A 25737-nucleotide genomic window follows, 5' to 3' on the forward strand; every position below is an offset into this window, starting at 1 on the left:
TGTGTGTGATTGACAGTGGCGGTCAGGCAGGTGAGCAATTGTCATCAATTCCCTCCGAAGAAAGCTCAACAAAGTCTGGGCAATCTCCCCCCATTTCCTCAATTTGGAGTCCCCCCAAAATAGGGGTCATCTTATACACAGGGGCGTGTTATACACAGAAAAATATGGTATGTAATGGTGGAAATAGATCTGACTCACATGTTGGTAGTTAACAAAAGAATTAGCTGGGTCCCTAGATTCAAAATGCAGGGCTTTGTGCCGCCAGCAGAGTTAAAAACACTCTCAGAATTATGTAGCAGTATAGCGTGGAACAAGACATGGGTGGCACTGTGGGTTAAACCACAGAGCCTAGGACTTGCTGATCAGAAGGTCGGTGGTTCGAATCCCCGCGACAGGGTGAGCTCCCGTTGCTCAGTCCCTGCTCCTGCCAACCTAGCAGTTCAAAAGCACATCAAAGTGCAAGTAGATAAATAGGTACTGCTCCGGCAGGAAGGTAAACAGTGTTTCCATGTGCTGCTCTGGTTTCACCAGAAGCTGCTTAGTCATGCTGGCCACATGACCTGGAATCTGTACACTGGCTCCCTCGGCCGATAAAGTGAGATAAGCGCCACAACACCAGAGTCGTCCACGACTGGACCCAACGGTCAGGGGTCCCTTTACCTTATAGCATGGAACATAGGTTGTTAAACCCTTTCACATATCCCATTTAGTCTGCTTTAAAGCTCTTGCCCTGTCTCTTTACCCCCTTGCAATGAACAGACCACACACTGTTAAGTAAGTGACTTACTAAATCCAAAGGTCTGGTTCATGTGTTATTCCATGTAGCAGCAAGGAGAACACAGGTAGATTACTGTTGGGTGCAAAATACAGCATGTAGTTTCAAACACGAGACTGTATCAAGTTCAGACATGCCCATCCTGGTGGATTACATGGCTGGAAAAGAGTGAGGAACAGTAAGAAGAAGAAGAAGAAGAGTTTGGATTTGATATCCCGCTTTTCACTCCCTTTAAGGAGTCTCAAAGTGGCTAACATTCTCCTTTCCCATCCTCCCCCACAACAAACACTCTGTGAGGTGAGTGGGGCTGAGAGACTTCAGAGAAGTGTGACTGGCCCAAGGTCACCCAGCAGCTGCATGTGGAGGAGTGGAGACGCGAACCCGGTTCCCCAGATTACAAGACTACTGCTCTTAACCACTACACCACACTGGCTCTTAACCACTACACCACACTGGTAAGAGAAGCAGCTTCATTTCCTCCTTCATGGAGGTAAGGTTGTGTGACCTAGCTGAGTCTAGGAACAGACCTCTCTGGTCTTAACCCCTTCATGCGCTATCTAGCATTTACACAGTTATGTTTGACTGCAATTTCCCACAGGAACAGGGAGCAGGGAAATGCATTTTCCCAGTTCTAGCAATGTCTGGGCTACAGTAAGGTTTACAGATACTAGAGACGGTATTTCATAGCTATTTATTTGAAATTTCATAGCTGACATGGGCAAGGCCAGAGTCCTGTCCGCCCAATAAACAAGGCAAACTTTATCTTGTTTCAGTGTTGTGTTTTTGTGGTGCTACTTTTTAGGACTTATTTTTATTTGTTCTTGGGCCTGGGGATGATTCCAGGAAACAGTGCTGCTCATGTCCATGATGCCAAAAAACCCCACAGCCGACACTTTTTTAAAAAAAGAAGTTTAATCCAGATTTCACTTTACAGTAGAAAATCTGAAAAGTCAAAGTAACTGTGAAATGTCTGCCGTCAGTCACTGCTGGTGAGGAAGCTACATAGTGCAATGCTGTTTGGATGGTCATTTGTCATGTGGCTGATCTCTAATGCCACACCCCTACTTCTATTTGCTCCTCACCTGAGCACAACATAGCTGCTTTCTTTCCAGAGAGCCAGTGTGGTGTAGTGGTTAAGAGCGATAGACTCGTAATCTGGGGAACCGGGTTCGCGTCTCTGCTCCTCCACATGCAACTGCTGGGTGACCTTGGGCCAGTCACACTTCTTTGAAGTCTCTCAGCCCCACTCACCTCACAGAGTGTTTGTTGTGGGGGAGGAAGGGAAAGGAGAATGTTAGCTGCTTTGAGACTCCTTCGGGTAGTGATAAAGCGGGACATAAAATCCAAACTACTACGACTCCTCTTCTTCTTCTTCTTCTTCTTCTTCTTCTTCTTCTTCTTCTTCTTCTTCTTCTTCCAGAAGTCTCCAATGCCAAACACAAGGCACTTGTTTCCACTGATTGCTGCATGCCCCATTTGGAGGAGAAATTTCCAAAAGTAAATACCGCCAGCCTTATCTGAACAGTTACCATGTTTTACTATGGGCAAACCAGAGGCGGGTGCAATATCTATTCCCATTTGCTTTTTTGTTTTTAAATCCTGTCTTATGTTATATCTCTCTATATTATTATTTTTAAAAGCCCAAAGTATATACTGTGTTCATGTTCTACCAAGTATGGTGGTACCTCGGGTTACGGACACTTCAGGTTACAGACACTTCAGGTTATAGACTCCGCTAACCCAGAAATAGTACCTCGGGTTAAGAACTTTGCTCTAGGATGAGAACAGAAATGGTGCGGCGGCAGTGGGAAGCCCCATTATCTAAAGTGGTACCTCAGGTTAAGAACAGTTTTAGGTTAAGAATGGTCCTCCAGAACGAATTAAGTTCTCAACCCGAGGTACCACTGTAATTATTTCTCTGCATGCAAAGTATGCTTCCCTCCACCAAAATATGATCTCTTCCACGAGTTTCTTTCTAAGATTTATACCTCTGCACAATGTAAGATCTCTCAACCCAGTAATTTAAAGTCCAAAATGAATTCAAAAAGTGCCCTGCAGATCTGGATCAGTAGAGGGGCTGGGCAAAAGTCTTTTGCTAAGCCAAACACAGGGACATCTTTTCCCCTTCCCCCATCCCATCTAAAATTTAAATTGTCAGCTTGTCAGGGTAGGCACCTGCCCTTTGCTGTTGTTATTGTGGAAAAGCACTACAAACATCAAGCTATAATTTTAATGCATGCTTACCTTGGAGTAAACCCCACTGAACACTGTGGAGTTTTGCTTTGATTAAACAAGTGTATGTAAATCTTATTATTGAACCCATTTCGCAGAGGAACATTTTACACATGCCCCTTACCGGCAGTGGGGAGTTAAAGAAACCTCTGCTTATTTGCCACAAGAGGTCAGTGTGTGCTTGTGTGTGTGTGTGTTTATTTAAAAATCACATTGCTACAGTGTATGATGACATTAATGAACGACACACACTGCGAGGTGGGTGAAAAACATCACAGTTCCAAATTTATAGCATTTCATGCCTTTCAGAATGCCACGGTGCCTGGAAGCCCTTTCTGTGAATCATTGCTTAAATGTGTATTTAATGCTGCCTTGTAAAATGGACAAGCTTAATAAAATACTACTTAGCTGTGGCAATCAGTTTACTCGCCCACACAGGCACATCTGTTAAGTATTGTATGTGCCCTCAGATATACTGACAGGCACACACACACACACACACACACACACACACACACTTCTCATACAACACAACTCCTTCTTAAGCAATCCATTCCCAACATTGTGCGTGTGCATGTGTGAAAGAGAGAAAAGAAAGTGAGCATTTCATCAGCATATGCATACATAGACCCAACTACTTCTGGTTTTAGGGAGCGGGGACATTGATTCAGCTAAGATCTACAAGAATGAGTCAGTCCTGATAGCTATCAAGGCATGGCACACAGGGCCAGCATTGACTATACGATCCATATGGCCAGCTTCCCTCACTCTGGGGTCCTGCTCACCTCCTGGGCAACTTCATTCCTTTTCATTTTCCCTGTGAATAATGAATACAGGAATACTGCCAGATTATGTGTGAACTGGGAGCTTCCTTAAGTCATTTTCAGATGTGATCTTAACACTTTGCAACCACCCGTGCTTTCCTGGGAGGGAATAAGTCCCATGGAGCTTGTGGCCTCTATTACAAGGAATGGGTAGCGTTTACAACAGCCAAGAAACTGGAGTTGGATCAAGGAAATGCTGTATGTGATTCTGTCTTTCTTGCTACTACATGCTACCATGGGGGTGAGAGGGACTGACAGAAGCGACACATTCCCCATAAACTTTCCTTTGACCCCAAGGGGACATAAATAGAAGGGGGAACCAACATGGCGCCTTCTTGATGTTGTTGGCCATGCTGGCTGGTGCTGACGGGACTTACAGTTCTAGAGGGCCCTGGCCTATTCCTGATACATAAGGGTTAGGCTATGAAATCATGCCAGGCAGTTATCTTGTGCTTTTCCCCTCAAAGTTGTAGGTGGTATGAAAAAGCCATCGTTGTCCAGGACTTGCACATCCATTTGTTTTGTTCAGCTATAATCTCAGACCAAACAGGCTTTGAAGGTTTCCATGCATTGTCAAATCTTGCAAAATCTATTTGGTTGGAGATGATAGTGGAAGGAAACCCTACCATTTCTATAGCCTATGCTAAAATCGGATTACTTGCAAATGCACCGACATCATTGTCCTCATGATGTACTTGCCAAAGCATCCACTGTGCATTGCTTCTGTACCAAGGAATCCAGACCTGGCCAGAACCAAAGCATAGGAACATAGGACTGCCTTATATTGAGTCAGGCCATTGGTCTAGTTCAGTATTGTCTGCATGGGTTGGTGGTGCATCTCCAGGATTTCAGGGATTTCTCTAAGTTCTGTCTACTGGAGATGCCACAGGATGAACTTGGGAACTTCTGTATGCAAGCAGATGATCTTCCTCTAAGTGATGGTCGTAGTCCAAGCATTTAACTCCAGCTCTGCACTCATAGCATGTAGTAAGTATCTGTTGCCTTCCATGAGAATGGTCATACATGCAAGATGTGTGACATGCAACTAACATTATCCAGTTGAACAGGCTTAGCTGAGGAAAGAGGTGATTGCATGATACATACTGACTGACAAGAAGCACATTCAAGTCCAATGTGAGATTTCAGTTCTAAAAGAAGAAGAAGAAGAAGAAGAAGAAGAAGAAGAAGAAGAAGAAGAATAGTAGTAGTAGTAGTAGTTTGGATTTGATATCCCACTTTATCACTACCCGAAGGAGTCTCAAAGTGGCTAACATTCTCCTTTCCCTTCCTCCCCCACAGCAAACACTCTGTGAGGTGAGTGAGGCTGAGAGACTTCAGAGAAGTGTGACTAGCCCAAGGTCACCCAGCAGCTGCATGTGGAGGAGTGGAGACGCGAACCCGGTTCCCCAGATTACGAGTCTATTGCTCTTAACCACTACACCACACTGGCTCTCATACTAGAGCAATACTAGGCATCCTGGAACTGGTCAACTCCCCACCTGATGATGGCCCAAATATCTTTTTGGATGTTCTATAATTGCAGTGCAACACTTTATTATTTTTTAAAAATAATATTTATTAAAAGTTTCAGAATTACAGAAAAAAAGAAAAAATTAAAAACAACACTACAGTACATAAAAAAGAATAAAAAAAGCAAAACACAAAAACCAATGCAACAATACAGCAAAAAGATAAAAAAAGAAAGAAAAAAAGACACAAATCCCATATTACATATCTTTAACTTCCATTTGCTTGTTTCATTGACCACCTCACACCTCCCTTTTTGTATTCTAATTTAATTAGTTATTTCAGCAAATTCTTTCCATCTTTCTCAATTTTTATTAAATAATTTATCTTAACAATTTAACCTATTAATTAACTCAACAAATCCTTTCCATCTTTTCCCCATATTCTGTTATTCAAATTACCTTAATTTATTTAACCTTATCTTACCGTAAAATACTTTAGAACTTAAAGCTTAATACTCGATTATACATAACTCCTGATATCATTTCTACTAGAGTCATATAGTTTCATTCCAACATTTTCCCTAATATTTATTAATTTTAGGCCAATTCCCTAGAAAAAAAATTTTCTTTATAAATTTTCTTCCAGTCTTCATCCAATGTCTCTTCTTCCTAGTCTTGGGTCTGTCAGTCCTTACTGTCCATTCCATCTAGTCCATCAACCTGGTAATCTTATGTCCGAGGCCCTTAAATGTCTTCCATGTCCCTTCTGCAGATCATCTTCTTCTTGTTTATACTTGCCCTTTTCCTTGTCTTTTGTTGGTCTCTTTCTTAATTTCTTTCCTTTCTCATTGAGGAGTAGGTCTCTGGGGGATTCCAACCCAAAATTATCTCCATCTCCCTTCGTCAAACCAGCCCATTCCCCACAGTCCCACTCCCCACAGTCGACAATGTAATCCAAAAAGTATTTAAAAGCATATTTCAAGATCTCTCCAAAGTTAAGAACCTCCTCTTTTTTTTTTTAAATAAATTTTTATTAATTTTCCAAACACAAAATAAAAAAACAAACAATACACAATACACCAACCTACAAACATATAAACATGTATAATTTCATAACCATTTTTTCATAAACCTTACTTTCCAGACTTCCCCATACCTCCCCTTTTCTGCATCCTTGTTTTATATTTCTTCAGCAACTCCTCACAACTAAATATTCAATTCAATTTCTTTTAAGTTCTTCTAATATTATTAATTACAGCTGCAATTCTCTGTTTCCCAACCCCTTGACATTTTAACATTCCTGAATTTTACAACAAGTTCTAAGATAAACTTTGAATTTCTTCCAATCTTCTTCCACTGTCTCTTTCCCCTGGTCACGGATTCTGCCAGTCAGCTCCGCCAGTCCCATGTAGTCGATCACCTTCGTCTGCCACAAAGTTAAGAACCTCCTCAGCTCCAAACTCCCCCTGGCCCACTCCAACTTCAGTCTTCAATGACAGCGGCTTATGCTCCTGTAGGGCCTCGGGTCTCTCCATTTGTATTATTTGAGGTGCAACCGCATCCTCCTCCATTATCTTCTGCACTTGCCCAGTCAGTACAGGTTCATGGGTTGGTCCCTGAATGGTTTCTGTATCAGTATTCTCTATTTGTCCACAGTTATTGACCACAACAGTCATCAAGTCCATTTTCTCATTCATCAAATCCATCTTCTCATGCATCTGTTCCAACAAGGCATTTGTCTTGCATAGAGCAAGCACCAAAACTTCCTCCCAGCTCATATTTAGTCAAGGTCAAAAAAGACTGGTCCCACGATCTTAATCTCACAGCTGTAGAGTCCTCAAGTAGACTGCGCAACAATTTAACAAGCTCCCTCTAGAGGAGACAATTTCTATTTGTATCCATTTTTTTTAAGGCAAGTCCAACAAAGGAAAATTACTTTCATTTTTCAGATATTTTGTTTCTTTAGAATGCAAAAGGCAACATTGGAATCAGTTTATTTCTCTTCTTTAGCTATCTGTCAAAGTATTCCATTCACAGTCAATGAACCTCTCCAACAATTTCTGTCTCTGACACCCCGTTCCCAGGTTAGAGACGGTGGAAACTTATCTTTCTTCACTCCCTCTCCTGCAGGGGTTAAACAAAGTCCCCCCCCTTTTCTCCTGCTTCCAAGGGGGTTTCAGTAGTTATAAATGAAGGAAATTTTGACTTTTTTAACGACTTTCCAAATTAAGATATTTCTTGTTTTGAACCTTCCCGCTTTGGTGCCAAATTAAGATATTTCTTAATCCAATTTTCCGTTTCTACTCACGGGTACTTGTTTTAAATCCAATTGTCCACAGGAAAAAGTAAGCGCTCTCCGGCAATGGCTGTGCGGCTTCACTCCGTGAAAGTAGCAATCAGTTCGCAGCACCGCGCCGCTCACCCCACTTCACTCCGGAGCCCCAAAATGGGGTTCCCCGTGAGTAGGGGGGGCGCTCCTGGTGCCCTGCCGAACCCCACATTCCCAGGCTTCCTCCGCCTGGGATTTCTAGCGGGTCCCCACCTTCGCTGCGGCGGGAAGACCCAGTTTTCACGGAGCTAGTTCCTCCGGTTGGAGGAACTCCGCCATTGGCCGATGGCGCTAACCCGGAAGTCCGAGTGCAACACTTTATTTATGGTTTACCAATGCACATCACAATTTATGTCTACAAAGGCAATGCAGCCTTAATTCACACGCAGCACTTGTACATTTTGGTACAAATGGATATGCAAAGGAATATCCAAAGGAATATTATTAGGTTAAATGTAGATAAATGGCTCATCTATGTGCAAATGCTTCTTCTGTTTTAGACTTCAGATCTCAGGGAAGCCTTGGAGTTTTTGAAGCCTGTAGGAGTTCTACACAGCCACTGATTTTAGTGAAAATGGATCAAAGCTGACAAGCAGGTAGCAAACTGATGATACCATGACTTTCTCTTGACTAGGGTGTATGCAAAGGTACTCTGCACTTGGCTTCGGGAAGGTGATGGATCATTTTAAGAACTGCACAGCCTCATGCAGGCACAACACTTTAGATTTCTGTACTTGCAACAGACTTCTGTATTTATTGACTCCTGATTGTTTTATTTTTGTTGCTTTTCAGGCAAGAACACAGAATTCATCAGGCAACAGAGCTATGTACTTGGACAACAAAGACGACAGTGCCATGTCTAGAAAAGTAGATATGGAGCTGACCCAGGCCCCTATCCCACACCACGTGGACTTGCTCGGAGGTGTAGCAGCAGAACCGATTCCCAACAATTTCAGTGAGCTGGAGCTGTTGAAGGAGATGATGGCTGTTCAGGGAGAACCACACAAGCCCTACCCAAGCAGTGCTCCGGAACAGGAATGTTGCATTACCCTGGGGAAAGATTTCAGTCCACTCTCCATGCAGGGAAGGTAAGGAAAACCAGAGTCAACAGATTCTGCTTCATCTGATGGCATATTGGTGTGGTTGTTTTTATTCTCTGACTCAGTCGATAAATGTTTTATTTAATGTCTTCCTGCAATATAATTAATGGGAAAGAGGCTTAGTTAGGAGGTTGGAGTGGCCAATTGCTGGGAAAGGATATTCTCTCAGCAGGTTTCAGAACTAATATCTGCTTTTATAGCAGCTGTGTTGCATGCATTTTGGGGGGGAGGGAGCGATGTTTTCCGATATCTTGTTTTCCTTACTGATGTTTTATTTGAACCAAATGCTCACAAAAAGGATGCCTTTGTACTGCTTAAGGTTGAAACATAAATGGCCAAAGTAAAGGAATTAACTCTCTAATGATGGTTGACTGTAAACATGATGCATTGTGCTCCTGTTACAAAAGTTTGAACAACAGCCATTCTTTCAGAGTTTGATTACATGGGGCAAAGTGCATCTATGGTGCCTCTCCGTGGGGCTGATTGGTGTGGTACCCAAGTTCGTCAATGACACCAAATTAGTCAGATTGATGAAAATCCAATGAGACTGTGAGGTACTCCAAAGGATCTCTCCCAACTGGATGAATAAATATTTCTATTTATTTATTTACTAATTAATTAATTAAATTTATATACCATGCTTCAACCAAAGGTCACAGGGTGACTTACAGCATAAAAATTCAAACTAAAACTACAAAATGCATATCATAATAAAAAAGCCTGGTTATAGAGTTGCTGCATAATACCGTACATATCAGCACCAAATACATTCTGCTGCCACCCGGCTCTTGCCACTTAACTGGTCTCTGACACAGAAGTGGAAGAGCCTCCAGGTAAAGTCAACCAGTGGAAGGTGGGAGAGCAGGTGGGTCTCATTCCCCCTGGCAAGTGATGCCCAGTGTATGTCAATGCCAAGCAATACATAGTGGGGCAAACAAAGTAGGAAACCGTAACTTCACAAATAGATGAGTGGGATATGAAAAGGGAAAAAAAGATACTAAAAGGAAAAAGATACTGGTGTCATGCGGGATAACTAAATATAAGCAGCAACTCCACGTCTACCAGCGAACAGAAAGAAGGCAATTTGCTATTAGCAAAGGGAGTGGAATGCTAAACCAGTGAAGGTGGTGAAGGTCCTGTGTGAGTGTCTGGAGGCTGTTGGAGGATAGATGGAGGCTAACAGATTGAGGTTGAATCCTGACAAGACAGAAGTACTGTTTTTGGGGGACAGGGGGCGGGCTGGTGTGGAGGACTCCCTGGTCCTGAATGGGGTAACTGTTCCCCTGAAGGACCAGGTGCGCAGCCTGGGAGTCATTTTGGACTCACAGCTGTCTATAGAGGTGCAGGTCAATTCTGTGTCCAGGGCAGCTGTTTATCGGCTCCATCTGGTACGCAGGCTGAGACCCTATCTGCCTGCAGACTGTCTTGCCAGAGTGGTGAATGCTCTAGTTACCTCTCACTTGGATTACTGCAATGCGCTCTATGTGGGGCTACCTTTGAAGCTGACCCAGAAACTACAACTAATCCAGAATGCGGCAGCTAGACTGGTGACTGGGAGCGGCTGCCGAGACCACATAACACCAGTCTTGAAAGATCTACATTGGCTCCAGTACGTTTCTGAGCACAATTCAAAGTGTTGGCGCTGACCTTTAAAGCCCTAAACGGCCTCGGTCCAGTATACCTGAAGGAGTGTCTCCACCCCCATTGTTCTGCCCGGACACTGAGGTCCAGCTCCGAGGGCCTTCTGGTACTTCCCTCACTGTGAGAAACCAAGTTACAGGGAACCAGGCAGAGGGCCTACTCGGTAGTGGTACCCGCCCTGTGAAATGCCCTCCCACCAGATGTCAAAGAGAAGAACAAGTAACAGATCTTTAGAAGACATCTGAAGGCAGCCCTGTTTAGTGAAGCTTTTAATGTTTAACAGACCACTGTATTTTAATATTTTGTTGGAAGCCACCCAGAGTGGCTGGGGAAACCCAGCCAGGTGGGCAGGGTATAAATAATAAATTTATTATTATTATTTTATTATTAAATACGTAGTACCTTGAAAGAAATCTGAGGCACAGAGTCACAATCAGAGAATCTGATTGTGCAGGCTTGTAAATGCCACTGCCACTGCTTAAGGAGGCAGGCTTGTAAATGCCACTGCTTCCTCCAAGCTCTCTTGCCTCTGTCACCAGGAGCAGCAGCAGCAGCAGCCCTGGCAAGGGTGTCCCACTGGCTAGTCTCACAGGCTTTTCTGGGATGGGGTTCTTTCCTTTGTGTAGCCCTGCAATTCAGGAGGAGGATGGCAGGTTGAACACCTGAGGACTTGGAGAGGATGCTAAACATTTTTGCTCTCCTAGCTTCTCTTGGGTCTTCCACCAAGCGACAGGAACCGCATGGACAGTGACAGTCAGAAGAAGAAGAAGAAGAGTAGTTTGGATTTGATATCCCACCTTATCACTACCCGAAGGAGTCTCAAAGCGGCTAACATTCTCCTTTCCCTTCCTCCCCCACAACAAACACTCTGTGAGGTGAGTGGGGCTGAGAGACTTTAGAGAAATGTGACTAGCCCAAGGTCACTTAGCAGCTGCATGTGGAGGAGCAGGGAATCAAACCCGGTTCCCCAGATTACAAGTCTACTGCTCTTAACCACTACACCACACTGGCTCTCCACCACTGTCTAAGGATGCACCCACTCAGTCCTAAAAATCCCAGCACCCTTAACAAACTAGAATTCCCAGGATTCTCTGGGGGAGAAGCCATGTGCTAGAAATGTGCCTTAAATGTATGGTGGGATGCAGTCTTAAAGTGAGAAAGCCTTGCTATGTGAAGTACTAGTATCTATCTGATCTAGCAACCATCTTCTTTGAGATCAGCTATTCTCTTGGAGCGATAGCTCAGAAATTCATAAATTGGCCAAGTACATCTGAAAATCTGAGGATCTGTGTATGTGTGTGGGAAACTGCACACATCTTTCCCCACTCCCTAGTAAGTCTTGCCTATTTTATTATTTACTACAGCCTTTACAAACCTGGTACCCTCCAGATATTTTGGATTTGTGAACTTCCACCAGACTGCTGGGAGTTGTAGTTCAAAACAGCTGAAAGACACCAGGTTGCTGAAGGCTGGCATTTTGAACTTGGATCGAAAACTTGGGTTAGTAAACATTGATGTGCCTGTATCTGAAACCATGTAGAGTGCCTTCCATCTCACAAAGGATGATACTGTAGAGTTCAAACATTTTGTTGCCTGAGGTGAAAGATGTGAAAAAGGGGGAACACAAAATGTTCACCTTCCTTATGAGAAAAAATTAAGTCCCTTGAGCCTTTTTTCAGTTTTAGACAAGGCAACCGAATGGTGCTGCTATCATCATTATCAGCCTCTTGAACTTCTGACACCATTTTGGTGTCCAACGCTGCCCCTCTCTACTGACTGCCTCTGTCCATGTTTGATCCCTGGCAGCTCCAGATTAAAGGATTGGGAGCAAGAGACTGAAAAGGCCTCTCTCTGGCACACAGCCTGGAAAGCCAGAATAGACAATACTGGACTGGATGGACAAACATTTTGGTTTGATATACGGCAGCTTCTTGCGTTAGTAAGAAGGATCCACAACACATAATGAACTTACAGAATTTACTGCCACAAGATGTGGTATTGACAAAAGATTTACACGGACTTAAAAGGGGATTACAACTAGATTTTGAGCCATTGCCTTGCCATTCAAGGGAGGCAAAACCAAGAGCAAAAAGTGTTTTGTTGGGTTCAGCAATAAATGAATGTTTTGTTTCATATTTTCCTGCAATGTAAGGAGTGGGAAAGTGACATTGCTAAGGAGATGTAACAGTCAAGTGCCTGGAGAGACACATTCTCCTAGCAGTGCTCAGAACTAACTCTCTCTCAAACATGCCATATACCAGGGGCTGTGCCCCTGATTTCTTCCCTTGCCACCCCCTGCTATTCACACCGGCTCAACAACCCCCTCCATTCCCCGTAGACCTTTTCCAGCTTCCCTTAGACCTCATCAAAGCTCCCACCCACTTACTGACCTCACCAGCTTCCTTTAGACCTACTCCCCTTAGACTTGGCAGCAGAAGGGTTGGATGAGAAGTTGGCCAACATGCAATGGTGGTGAGGAAGAGGCATGACTTTCCTGTGCCCACCTTGGGTCTCAGCAGTCAGTCAGCAACAGGCTGTGGAGGGGCTGAAGTCTGGCCTAGGGACTTTGGGGGTGTCCCTTCAAGCAGAGGTGCCACTCCTGAGACACGCTCCCTTTCCATGCATGCTGTTGAGTTATGTGTGCTGTTTGGGATGTGGTAGCAGTGCCCACTGTTTCTGGTCACCTTCCTAATTGACTTCTTGGGACAAGGTGACAAAAACAGCAGTGGATCACCACACTGGCCAGGGAGGAGGAAGGTGACCAGTGACAATGCTAGCCACTCTGGGACAATGGAATTTGGGGGCAGTAGCACCTGGGCTGGCAAGTGGAGAAATGGAGCAAAATCTCCATGCCTTCTGCAGAGACGATTTATTTGCTTTGTGAACATTTGAGAGGCATTCAGGAGGATATATGAGAGAATAAAACGCCAGTTGCTTTAATTCATCGGTTTGCCAACCCTAATATGTTTCCTGCGTGCAACTTTTCTTCTTTGCGCTCAAATAAATACGCATCTAACAAATAGGTTTGCTAACCTTGATTCATTTCTGTGAAGAAAATCTGACTATTTATGTTTCTCTCTCTGTGACGACAACAGAAATGCAAAGCTGTATTCTCTAGGATTTCACTGCGGCTGTGTCCCCCCCCCCCCCCAAGCCTCCCTAAATATATCTGGCTGCTCATGTTGGGAGACTGACTGCATGCCTAGATGGTCCTGCATGGCAGTTCTTATGCAACAGATGCCAGTAGCATCACCAAAGAGACATTTCCCCAATGGGTTTTTTCGTTTTTTTGCTTGCATGTGAGGTGAGCCATTACTCTTGTCCCTTGTGAAGAATGTTCTATGTAGTAGAAAACTCCAGCAAAGGATCTGCAAGCCTGAATTGATTCATCTTTTCTATGTTCTTAGGATGAGTACTTCAGCCGCTATTGTTGATTTACGTAATGTGCATTTCCCAAGGTTCTAAAGAAATAATAATAATAATAATAATAATAATAATAATAATAATAATACCAGCAGCCTCAGATAGATCCAGACATTAATCTTTATAGGAGCAACTTCACCCGCTTCAGTCATGCCACCGACATGTGAGCACCAATCCTCTTTAGGGTTTTATTGACAGCTGTTTCATCATGTAAACCTCTTAGAGTGAAAACCATGAACGTGATTTTAATGAATATGTCTGATAAAAGGAATGGTAAAGCCAAGGTGGGGTGGGAGGAGGAGAGTTGGAAAAGCAGTTTTCCTTTGAATTATTAGTTGTATTTATGTTGGGGGTTTTTTTAATGATCAGCGCTGCAAGGAATATGCAGATTGGATCAGCAAAGATCCAGAGGATCTCTCTCTCTCTCTCTCTCTCTCTCTCTCTCTCTCTCTCTGTGTGTGTGTGTGTTTTACACATTGCTAGGGCATTTCCCCTCATGATACAGGATAGTTACATTTGCTTCAATTTCCAAGAGAAAATGCAGAGTGGGTGCTACTAATGCTGGCCAAATCAGAGTGTGATTTTGAAAGCTTGTCCTCTTTTATCCAAAGAAGTTGGATTAAATTAAAAAGAGAATCCTTTCCCCTCTTTTCACGTCTCTTGTCTGGATTCAACATAGCAGCCCTATTATTATTATTATTATTATTATTATTATTAGCCCCAGTTTGGTTTCTGCTTTTTTAATTACTCTTTTTTCTTTAATGGATTATGAAGTGCATTGGGAACTGCAGCACCTATACCCCAAACGTGTTGGGTAAGCTTACAGGGGGAAAAGAAAAGAAATTTTTAAACGGCAAATCTTTAGAGAAACCTTTTAAGGAGCTTCTGTTTCTTTTACCACAGGTTGAATAGCAATGTGTATCCAGAAGGTTGCTATTCCAAATCTGTTCATAGTTGTATAACAGTTTTAAAGAGGATTATAGAGCCAGAAATATTTTCTCTAGTCTATTTAGTTAGAAATCAGAATATCTCACATTATAAGAAATATGGCCAATTTTTATACATTTTACATGTTTAATCTATAGACAACACCTCTCCCCTACCCTGCAACACACATAGGTTGCATTAGACAGCCAATCTTGCATTTGTTTTGGAGCATCACCTTTCACATATATGTAAACCTAATTGAGTTGTGTGAAGTCACGGGAAAGACTCTGGATCCAGAGCTTAGCTGAGCCCTGTGACATGAGTATGTGCAGAGTGCATTTCTTTTCATTTGCATTATTATTACAACTAGTTCCAATTCATCTAATTGTAAAGGCTTCCTGGGCAGGCTGTGGCTTCCAGTGCAGCTTGATCTTTGCAACTTCTCATTTTAGAATTGACGACTGTGCTGTGTTACGTATAATCCTGGCTTGCTTAACTACTTATTGGCTATAATGCAGAAGCTGGTGACTCACCCAGGATCATCTGCTGTGTTTAGGGACTTTGGCGGGATTTGAGTGCCAGTGTTGTTGGCCTCCCTCGGACCTAACTCTGATTTTGTTTACAGTTGCCCCAGTTTGAGACGATGCTCTCTATAAAATGGCATTACCACTGCATCATTTAATTTTATTTATAATGGTATTTATAAACCACCAACTAATAAGAAAAAGCATGAGGGTTCATTGGATGAACTGTGTCTCTCTCTAAAGCAGTGTTTCCTAAACTTGGGTCTCCAGCTGTTTTTGGACTACAGTTCCCATCATCCCTAACCACTGGTCCTGTTAGCTAGGGATGATGGGAGTTGTAGTGCAAAACCAGCAGGAGACCCAAGTTTGGGAAACCCTGGCCTAGTCAATCAAAATGCTGCTTTGGATCTGATTTCTTCACTTAGTGCTCCATTGCTTTCACATCATTCCAGATGTGAGGAATGGTACATGGGATGTTTTTGAATAATTCAGCCAACATGGCAGGGTGGGGGAACAAACATGGAAACTGAATGGTTGGAAAGCTGGTGCCACTGCACATATCCCATCTACTGGGTGTGCGAATGCATTTTGGTGAATGGTAGGTGAAATTGGGAACAGAGGACTGTGAATTATGAATATTTTAGAGCTGGCACATTTTGTAACATTGAACACCTGCTTTGCCAACTCTCCATTTACTCTATAAATAAATTCCCAATATTGTGTTGAGCCAGTTTGCTGCTTAGTCTCCTTCCCACCTGACCTCTTTAGCTCACTCTTCAATGACTTCCAGAGACATTAATTAGATTTGTGTCACTGATACTGCAGAGGTGACATTAAAGCAATGACCTGTGATTTAGATCAACATCTTGTGCCTCATCTGAGAGGAGCATATAACTTTTGCTTGGCACCAAATTATTAACAGCAACAACAGCGTATCTCGGGCTCAACTTTTAAATCGTCTTTTAAGAGGTTGTTGAGTTTCCTTATGCACCTCAGCGCAACGGCTGATATTCAACTGTAAACTTGGCTTGAAAGTGCATGTGTGACCCACCAAGCCATCCACATTGGGCAGCTAAGTGCTTGGTTAGCCCCATTTTTGCTGTCACACAGAAGCAGAAAAACCATACATGAAATGGGCTTGTTTACTTTGGTACAGAAACGGTACAGGTTAGCTGTGCACCTTTCCCCTATCTAATAATAATAATAATAATAATAATAATAATAATAATTTATACCCCTTCCATCTGGCTGGCTTTCCCCAGCAATTCTGTGTGGCTTCAAGCACTTATAAAAACATAATAAAACATCAAACATTAAAAACTTCCCAATACAGGGCTGCCTTCAGATGTCTTCTAAAAGTTGTGTAGTTATTTATAACCAGGTTGGGATGGCTGGGATAGCAGGCTTGTTGGTTTTTGAATGTCTTATGTAGATTTTTCAATTTCGTTGTTCTGTATGGGACAATGACAATAAAGATTATCGTATCGCATTTATCTCCTTGACATCTGATGGGAGGCTGTTTCACAGGCTGGGAACCACTGCCTGGTTCCCTGTAGCTTCACTTCTCGCAGTGAGGGAACAGCCAGAAGACCTTTGGAGGTTCTATATAGTCATGTAAAAGTCATGTGGATAATGGATATATATCTGTTTGTATAAAACTGGGCTCGGAATGGGTACCTGTTAAGTTTTTTAAGGGGAAGGTCTGTAGCCTTGTATGCAGATTGTCCCAGAATCTATCCTTCAGCTGGGGCTGGGGAATGTCTCCTGTCAGAAGCACTGAAAAACTTCTGCCAGTCAGTGTAGACAACTATATGGAACTAGTGATCTGACTCAATATGAGGCAATTTCCCGTGCTCACATTAGGAATTGATTTTTGCCTTTGTCTGTTTAGCCCAAGTGGCAAGTGTTACAGCCACAATAAAGAACTCTAGTTTAGCCTTGTGTTTTGCCCTGGAGGAAGTATGGATTGATTTTATGCCACAAGGCAATACTCTCGCTTTTAAATGTGACAGCTGCAATTATAATTAACGGTTGTTTCTTGTCATATGTTCTCCCACCCCCCACCCCTTATCTGCTACAAAGTTGTAGGGAGAGAATCACCTATCTCTGATGAACTTGTAATCCGAACAGTGTAATATTTACTGAACAACCCTACACATCAGTTACACTGAGGAGATGTACTCGCTGGTGCAATGGTCACCAAATTCTATTGTTATATGCCACTCCCAATCTCTGAGCGGTGCATGATTCCTGAGAGCTCCAGAAGTGGTTCACCCAGGGTCTGTGTTTCCTTTTGGCACAGCAGAGACTGTAGTATCTTTATAATAAATGGTTTATTTACACATATATACAACTTGAGCCTCCGATGGAGGGGTCCCCAGCATCATGCTCCAAGAGGATCTGTGCAGGGACATGACTGTGATTTCATAGAATCATAGAGTTGGAGGAGACTTCCAGGGTCATCTACTACAACTCACTGCTATGCAGGAATCTCAACTAAAGCACCCAAGACTGATGGCCATCCAACCTCTGCTTTAAAATCTCCAGTGAAGGAGAGTCAACAACCTCTCAAAGGAGCCCATTCCACTGCCAAACAGCTCTTACTGTCGGAAAGTTATTCCTGATTTCACTGCCCCCCACAACATTGTGGATGTCCTCGAAAGCACACATGCAACCCAGAAACATGCTCCCGAGATTGCTGGTTTGAGTTCCTACAGAAGACAAGACCTCCCCTCCCTCCTCTCTGCCCAGAGAACTGGAAAGATGATCACAGCAGCAACTTCCCAAAGAAGCCGAAGCACAAGACAATACATAGTTGTCTTCACACAAAGTTTCAAGTCCTGCCAGAGGCTGGGAACCCTCCCTACTCCCAAGACTGAGAGACAAAGTTCCTGGTCTCCCATTTGGTCTGCGTAGCTTTAACACGACCCCAGATGTAGGATAAGGTTCTCAAGCTGCCTGCAGGATTCATCTAAAATGGAGTGGGAAAGTTTTGAAGATTTCTAGTCCTCTTGAATTTCCTCTCTGCTTTCTAGTTTCATCCAGCTGCCCTTCAAATCAACAGAACACTGTGCAGATTGTCAGTGAGCTTTATCAAGGCTTGTGTTTCCTAGGCACTTGAATCTTACCCCATCCCCTCAGTCCAAACAACAGCCCTAGCGATTCTGAGTGTAGCGAAAAGGTCTCTGGCTCCATCTCCCAGGGAACAAAGGCTCTGAATATGATTAATGTTCTGTCAGAATCCTTGAACCAGTTTGTTGAATAAGCATTTTAAAAGGTAATGTTATAAAGCCGAGGAGCAGACTCTGTGCTGAGGTTGTGTTTAGGGTTTTTGTTCACGCTCAGGCAGTTTCTGAGTTCTGACATGTGAAGAATGCTGGATTAATTTATAAGGCCTGCAAATGACCAGCTCATGATCAGATGGTTTTCATATATTAGGAGTTGTAATGCAAGCTCCATTAAGGTCTTTTCAAATGATTCATTTGGAGGAGGGCTTGAAAACATACCTGGCGCAACTGGACGAGCAACAAAACAACCAAGCCATCTGCCTGCCCCCTCTTCCAAGGGGGATAATAGATGGCTTCATGTAGCTAATGTTAACATGGAGAAGCAAGAAAAACATTATCCCACCCTGCAGAGTCTGGAAAGTCTCTTCACTGGCTCTCCAAGACCAAGGGCTGACGGCGATTACTTAATTTCAGCAAGCCAATGCTCAAAATTGCCTTCAAATGGATCAATATTCTGAAACCAAGTTTCGAACACATTTTCTGGTGGTTTTTTAAAAAATATATACATATTATTTAAAAATATATTTTATGGTAAATATATTACAAATTCAGTAAAGTATATAGAATTGAATTCGTATGTTTTGCATGTTTATCCAGCTGAATAGGTCCTCGGCCTGAAATTGCAACCCCATAGTCACCTCTGACTGGACTTAGCTGTCCAGGGGTCCTTTACCTTTACCTTTACCAGCTGAATGAAATGGGTTTTTAGCTTAGTTTTAGAGCAATGGATAGGAAGCACAGGGTGAGATATTATCTCCATTTTTGTCATTCTAAAAATGTATAAATAAAGTCCACCTTCAGTAAAAGTTTGGGGGTGTACCAAAAAAGTAAGGGGGCGGTTTATCCCTAGGTAGACATTTATCTTTTGCCTGTATTCATTAACTCTTTATTAATACTAATAATGATCATAATTAGTGTTACTTGTGCAGGTCCTGCAGCAGCAGTGCACCAAGTAGGAGGGGGTATATTTCTAGGGTTGCCAGGGGGCACAGCATCCTCCTACTGCCCCCCCCGTTACCTTTCCTGTCTCCTCTCTTTTCTCTTCCTCAGCTTCCCTTAGCTCCATTTAATTCCTTGTTCCTTCCATCTCACACTTACCCTTCAATTACCCCTCTTTCCTCCCTTCTCCTCCACCTCTTACTTTCGCCACTTCTTTCCAGCCACTGTCCCTCCCCTCTGCATACTTCTATCAAAAGCGGGAAAAGCTGTAACCCTAAATTCCAAAATTTCCCAATAGTGAATGTGTGGAGGGGAAATGAAGAGGCGGGCGAGTCAAATCGGATAGCCTTTGTAGCACCTTTGACCTAGGCAAGCTGCTTTGCAAAGTGCCAAATCTGGATCCGTACAGGAGTGCCAACCTGGCCCCACAACAGCCTGTGGGTGCCATGCAGCGTGCATGGCCCTGGCACCAAAATTTGTGGGTGCTTGGGCCCCAGGGGAGTTGGCACCTATGCTGTATCTTCTGATCAATTCACACCCCTAGTACACATACCTTGAAATTCCCTGATGCAGTAGGATACAAAGGCAAATGCCGCTCCCTTTTGTGATTCTTTTGTGCATTGTCTCTTCTCCTGTCAGTGATAATGAGCAGGATTCCAGGTGTGCAGCACAGCAGGTAAGGGAGAAGTCTGGGGACAGAATAAGCTGCTACTGCCTTGTCCTTCACTGTACTGGGAAATTAAAAGCTACCCCCTTGTTCTCCAGTGTGTGACTGGACAACTCTAGTGTCGTGTCTGCCCCAATTGCTCCCTCATTTCAACAGAAATGAACAAACAGGTATTTAAAACTATGTCTGGTAATTTTATGAGAATATCTCAGTGGGTGGCTTTTTGTAGCATCTGAACGCCTGCAAGAAAGATTAGTTTCACATATAACAAGAATTCAGTTAGGTCCAATAATGAGCTGGGCTCTGCATAGTTAATGTGTTTCTGAGTCCAAATATTTTGAACCTTGATCTGCTGGGAAGCTCTTATGACATTGACCTCTGATTTCATCTGAGTCGTCCTCCTTGCATCTGAGGACAATAATTGTCTGGGGATGTGCTCTTTAAGTGCACTTAACATCCGGAGAAGTTCCAAAGTGAACAATGGAGATGATTTTGCTTGCCTGCTGTAACACACACCTTAGGTGAATTCATTAACTTTGTCTAGCATCTAATTGGTCAACGGCCTGGTTTGCACAACTTAGTAAACCAAGCTATGGGACTGAAGGAATGTATGGGCTCACTTCTTTTCCACAGTCCTTTTGGCTGCTGCTCTGCAATGAGTTAGGCTAAGATTTGGGTTCGTGTGCTTTTAGGTGTGGCAAAATCTGACAATTCTAGTTCCTCGTTTTTTCCAAACATAAGTTCAGCCCTCTACATTTTCACATCAGTTTGCCTTTAAAAAAAAAATAAAAAATTGTTCTCTGGAAAATTTACCAGCATTTTGGTGCAAAGCAATTTCTCCATGTGTATTCATTTCTAGGTGCACCTTATTCTACTGTATACATTTCTGTACACATTGCTTGCCTGGAGAACTTGCATTGCAAGATTAAGAGAACTGTGCATTTTGAATGATGGCTGTGTTTCGGTTTCATGCATTGTTTCAGTAAAAACTATAGGTTTACTTTTCACTGCGAACCAAATGTTTTCCCTATTCTTAGGTGTCATCTAAACCAGGACTAGTGGTTAAGTTCTCTGCTCACTAACCACAAGCAATGGTTTAAAAAAACAACCATTTGTACAGCTTTGTGGAGGTGAAATTGAAATTAACTACTTGTTTTTCGTCGTTTTTTTTAGGTATCACTTCTCTTTGCCCAAATTCTTCAGCACAAGATCCAAAGATAATTGCTTTACGGAGAGGACGCCTCTGCTGAAAGTTTCCCCAGAAGAAAATGGGTGGGTAGGAGATCAGCTTTTTGCTGTTGCTCGATGTCTCAGGATTCGCATCCTACCAATGGCATTGAATCTTGGAACAGTAGAGCCTATGGTGTGTCTTGATATTTGTCAATGGTGTTTTTCAGGTTAAGATGCATGGCTGTTCATAACACAGATTTCACCACAGATGATGACTCTTGGGAAAACAGCTCTGCTGAGTTTGAGCAAAGGTCCCATCTGGGAAGTGAAATGCCCAGCTTGTCCAGATCTGCTTCCTCCTCAGAGAAATGTGAAATGTTGGACAACTTCCATGTCAAATTCAACTTAACAAAAATGAGGTATGAGCCAAACCTTTTGTTTTGTTTTGCCAGTATTGAGGGCTAAGGGAAATTGCCAAGAAATGGATTCTCTCCCGCCCCCGCCCCCCCGTTTCAACAAATGAGTAAAATAACACTCCATATTTTTGTGTCATATCTTGGCATTGATTTCAAGGATATTGCACCAATGAAACTGATGATAAAATCTGTTCAGATTTATAGGTCCATGCAACAGGCAATCACTTCTAAGCCATGATAGTTTATGTGACTAGAAAACCTGGTTCTCTGCAGATTTTCATGTTTGGAACTAGTGCTGTCTGTATTTCATCTTGTGATCTGTCACTTTATGCTTCTGTTTAAAACTCAGCTTCTTAGCTTTCTTGCACAAAAGCATCTGTAACTCATGAAGGGAGGAGATACATGTGTAAGACAAAGTGAACAGTCTTTTGAAGTAGGAAGTTTTTGTGCATCTAGTTCAGAGATGGGGGCAGGGGAACCTGTGGTCTTCCAGATGTAATTGGAGCTTCCATCATCCTTGACCATTGGCCATGATGGCTGAGTCTGGTGAGAGATGGGGTTGTATCCAATGCAGGCTTTCTGCTTGCACAATAGGCTCCTGCTCTCTCAACAGAACTTTGCCCTGCTCTCCTCTTCCATGCTGCCCCCACTAAAAATCTGCTCCAGGTGGTTGGGGGACCCTTTGGAGCAGATTTGGGTAATGGTGGTTGTGCAGGGAGACAAGGGGAGGTGGAATGCTGCTCACTCCCTATTGAATACATACAATCCATGGAGTCCAACAGCATTTGGAAAGTGCATTCAGTGGTCTGTGTTTGCCTGAGCTTGAGTTTGGACTAAACATTCTGAGTTCCTGTGTTCTGATTCAATACATGATGCCTAATCACAGAACATTTCAGGATTTGGGCCTCTGCCATTGGCCCTTGAACACTTGAGTCATGATTCACAGCCAATCACGTAGGGAGTGGGAGTGGCCCAGGCTTTCAGGAATGTATATAAGCAGTTGCTTTGCCCCTGTTTCCCAGTTATGTAGTTCAATAAAGGTTCTTGCTGTTATCACCATGTGTTGCCTCGTGGGAACCCACCTACACTTCAGAAAGCCACAGACTTCCCATCCTTGATATAGTGGGATGGTTCCAAGCAATACACCCCCTCATTTTTAATCTGAGCGGCAAGTGCGGACTCTACCACATCTGATGAACTAACCGGAATACAGTCCATACTCCATTCAGATATAATAAATGCAGCAGCTAATATTTAATTTGGTTAATTGCTCACACACACACACACACACACACACACACACACGCCTAGTTATCAAGAAGGAAGATTAAAACCCTTAGTATCTGCTAATGATATGTATTGTGCCCAATATTTGTGTGTGTTGGTACCTTTCCTTCTTAACCTTCGTTTTTCTATTTTCATTATGGATATATTAATGCATTGGAAGCAGCAGGCTATTTCCTTGTTCTGTATCATTGCTGTGTAAGCAGAGTGAGATGCAATTGCCCTAGTTACATAGAGCAGTTGGCAGCTACGCTGGCATTGTTTCCTTTATGCCGCAGCAGAAAGGTGCTCCTGACAAATTGCTCCTCAAAATATTTTCGATCCCGTATTATTGAATAAACATACTAGAGCTGCCAGTTGCTGAGATGGCCTAAATCTGCAAAACTCGACTGAGTGCTCTGAGCCATGCATGCTGAAGGCTTAAAGAACAAGAATATTAGCTAGAGATCATAGGCCTTGAAGGGGCAGAACAAGCAGAGTGAATGCCTGAGTCCAAACACCTCAGATGAGCATCCATGTGCTTTTCTGCGGAGAACAGTTCAATGGGAAGGGCAAGGGAACGATTCCTACCTGTTATAGCAGGCTCAGGAGAACTACACCCGTACAAATGGGAAAAGAAAAGATGGGGAAACATGTATTGGTTGGTGTGCAAGGATAAGGGTGACTTGGACATCTGTTCATATCTCTCCTGCAAGTTTAATGTCTTGCTGGCTCAGATTTTGAGGTCTAAAGTAGTACTTTCAGGAGCGGAAAGAAATGTCAGCCCCAAACCTCTTAAAAGTGCTGCTATGGATATTAGAGAAAAATAGATTTGCTATTATGATCCCAGAAGTCTCTCTGCTCATGCTTAATGCATCATTCAATTTTGTTAAAATGAACCTTGGAACAGTCTTTGCTGCTTAAACAACCTGCCTAGTCAACATAGATATTTATATATCTGCAATTCACTTGTTTTACTCCTATCCCTGGAAGAGTAAGGAAAGAGTTTTAAGGAGCTTAAGTATTGTCAATAATACTGCTTGCTAGCATGATCGCATAACGACAATAATTTTGTATCTTCAAGGCCGTGATAAGCATAAGAAACTCATTCCTGACCTAAAGTGAAGCATTTTGTTCTGAACCTTGTTTCTAAATTAATTCTTTAGAAAATACTGGCATGTATGTGATAAATGGAACTTTACATGGTGTGTTATGCATGATGATCCAATACATTTTATTTTTTTAAAAAAGAGATTCTGGCTTATCTATATCATATAATTTCAAGGTTATAAAATTTAGAGTCAGTTCAGACAAAAATTGAGGAAACCATTGACAACTTAGCGCCCCCCCCCAATCATCTTGGCTTCTGTGGTGGTGTGCCAGTGTGAAGCCAGTGTGGTGTAGTGGTTAAGAGTGGTAGTCTCGTAATCTGGGGAACCGGGTTCGCGTCTCCACTCCTCCACATGCAGCTGCTGGGTGACCTTGGGCTAGTCACACTTCTTCGAAGTCTCTCAGCCCCACTCACCTCACAGAGTGTTTGTTGTGGGGGAGGAAGGGAAAGGAGAATGTTAGCCGCTTTGAGACTCCTTCAGGTAGTGATAAAGCGGGATATCAAATCCAAACTCTTCTTCTTCTTCTTCCCTTTTCCTTCTTTAGGCAAGACTTATAGGTTAGGGTTTTCCCCAATCCTGCCTAAAGCAATCCCAGCCAATCAGGGATCGCATGATGAATGTGATGGTGTCACAATACTGCACAGATGATCAGATTTGGCTACGTGGTAATGCTACCAAAGGCAAAGAAAGTCAGTTTAGAAGTTGAGGGCTTCCCCCACTACATTCTTAAATTCATATACAAATACGCTGCTCAGCAGAAAACATTATTCAGACTTCTTGCTCAAGAACACAGTTCTTACTTACAGATTACACTGGTACCTTGGGTTACAGACGCTTCAGGTTACAGACTCCGCTAACCCAGAAATAGTACCTCAGGTCAAGAACTTTGCTTCAGGATGAGAACAGAAATCATGCTGCTGCGGCGGCGCAGCAGCAGCGGGAGGCCCCCATTAGCTAAAGTGGTGATTCAGGTTAAGAACAGTTTCAGGTTAAGAACGGACCTCCTGAACGAATTAAGTTCTTAACCCAAGGTACCACTGTACTGTTCTTTTAGCTTATCATTTGTTTTTTTTTGCAGGGGCATACATGCAATTTCAATAGAAAAGCTGACTAGCGTATTCCAAAGCAGGACACAAGTTGGTGCTAGAAATATGGCCAACTGTATATTGACTTCATTCTGCAGTGGAATACTTTGAATAAAGCTGGTCAAGTTTGTTTATAACAGATGAGAACTTTGCCTGCTTGCCTCCACATTTCCCTGTGGAGGTCAGAAGAAGCAACACTTTCTGCGGTTGGACGTCCTCCTGTGAAGAGTCATGCAAGTTCCCAACTTGCACTTAACTTGGAAATAAAAAAATGTGGATGTGCAACCCCTTTTTGCCGCATCTCACTTAAACTGCAGATGCTCCGTTGGCTTTTTAAATTTCCCTAGCTTTTGTCACAGGGTTGCAATGCTATGTCAGATTAGAATTGCTGTGAAGGTCATGGAGACAGCAAACGTGTGCAAGTCAAGGTCTGACCATGGCTAGTTTGCTAAGCTGTTAAAAGCACCGAATCCATAAAAGTCTAAGCACCAAAGGGTGGTGGTTGTTGTTGGGGGGGGGGGAAATGCTCTAAGTGCTACAGTTTATTAATAAAA

At 42.9% G+C, this 25737-nt stretch overlaps 1 protein-coding gene and 1 long non-coding RNA gene across 3 annotated transcripts in view; one reads left to right on the forward strand and one right to left on the reverse strand.

The window, feature by feature from the left end:
* Positions 1-25737, reverse strand: part of LOC308474908 — a 306542-nt gene that overhangs the window by 212037 nt on the left and 68768 nt on the right. The gene's annotated exons all lie outside the window — the stretch shown is intronic.
* Positions 1-25737, forward strand: part of OCA2 (OCA2 melanosomal transmembrane protein) — a 155012-nt gene that overhangs the window by 21280 nt on the left and 107995 nt on the right. For both annotated transcript variants that reach the window (XM_081001316.1, XM_081001315.1), the window contains exons 2-4: positions 8422-8717; positions 21311-21409; positions 21535-21726. In XM_081001316.1, coding sequence (XP_080857442.1) covers positions 8455-8717; positions 21311-21409; positions 21535-21726 — 554 coding nt within the window. In that variant the 5' untranslated portion in view covers positions 8422-8454. The remainder of the gene's footprint in view (positions 1-8421; positions 8718-21310; positions 21410-21534; positions 21727-25737) is intronic.

This window comes from Podarcis pityusensis (assembly GCF_964106645.2).
Source record: "Podarcis pityusensis genome assembly, chromosome: 4".
Taxonomy (NCBI): domain Eukaryota; kingdom Metazoa; phylum Chordata; class Lepidosauria; order Squamata; family Lacertidae; genus Podarcis; species Podarcis pityusensis.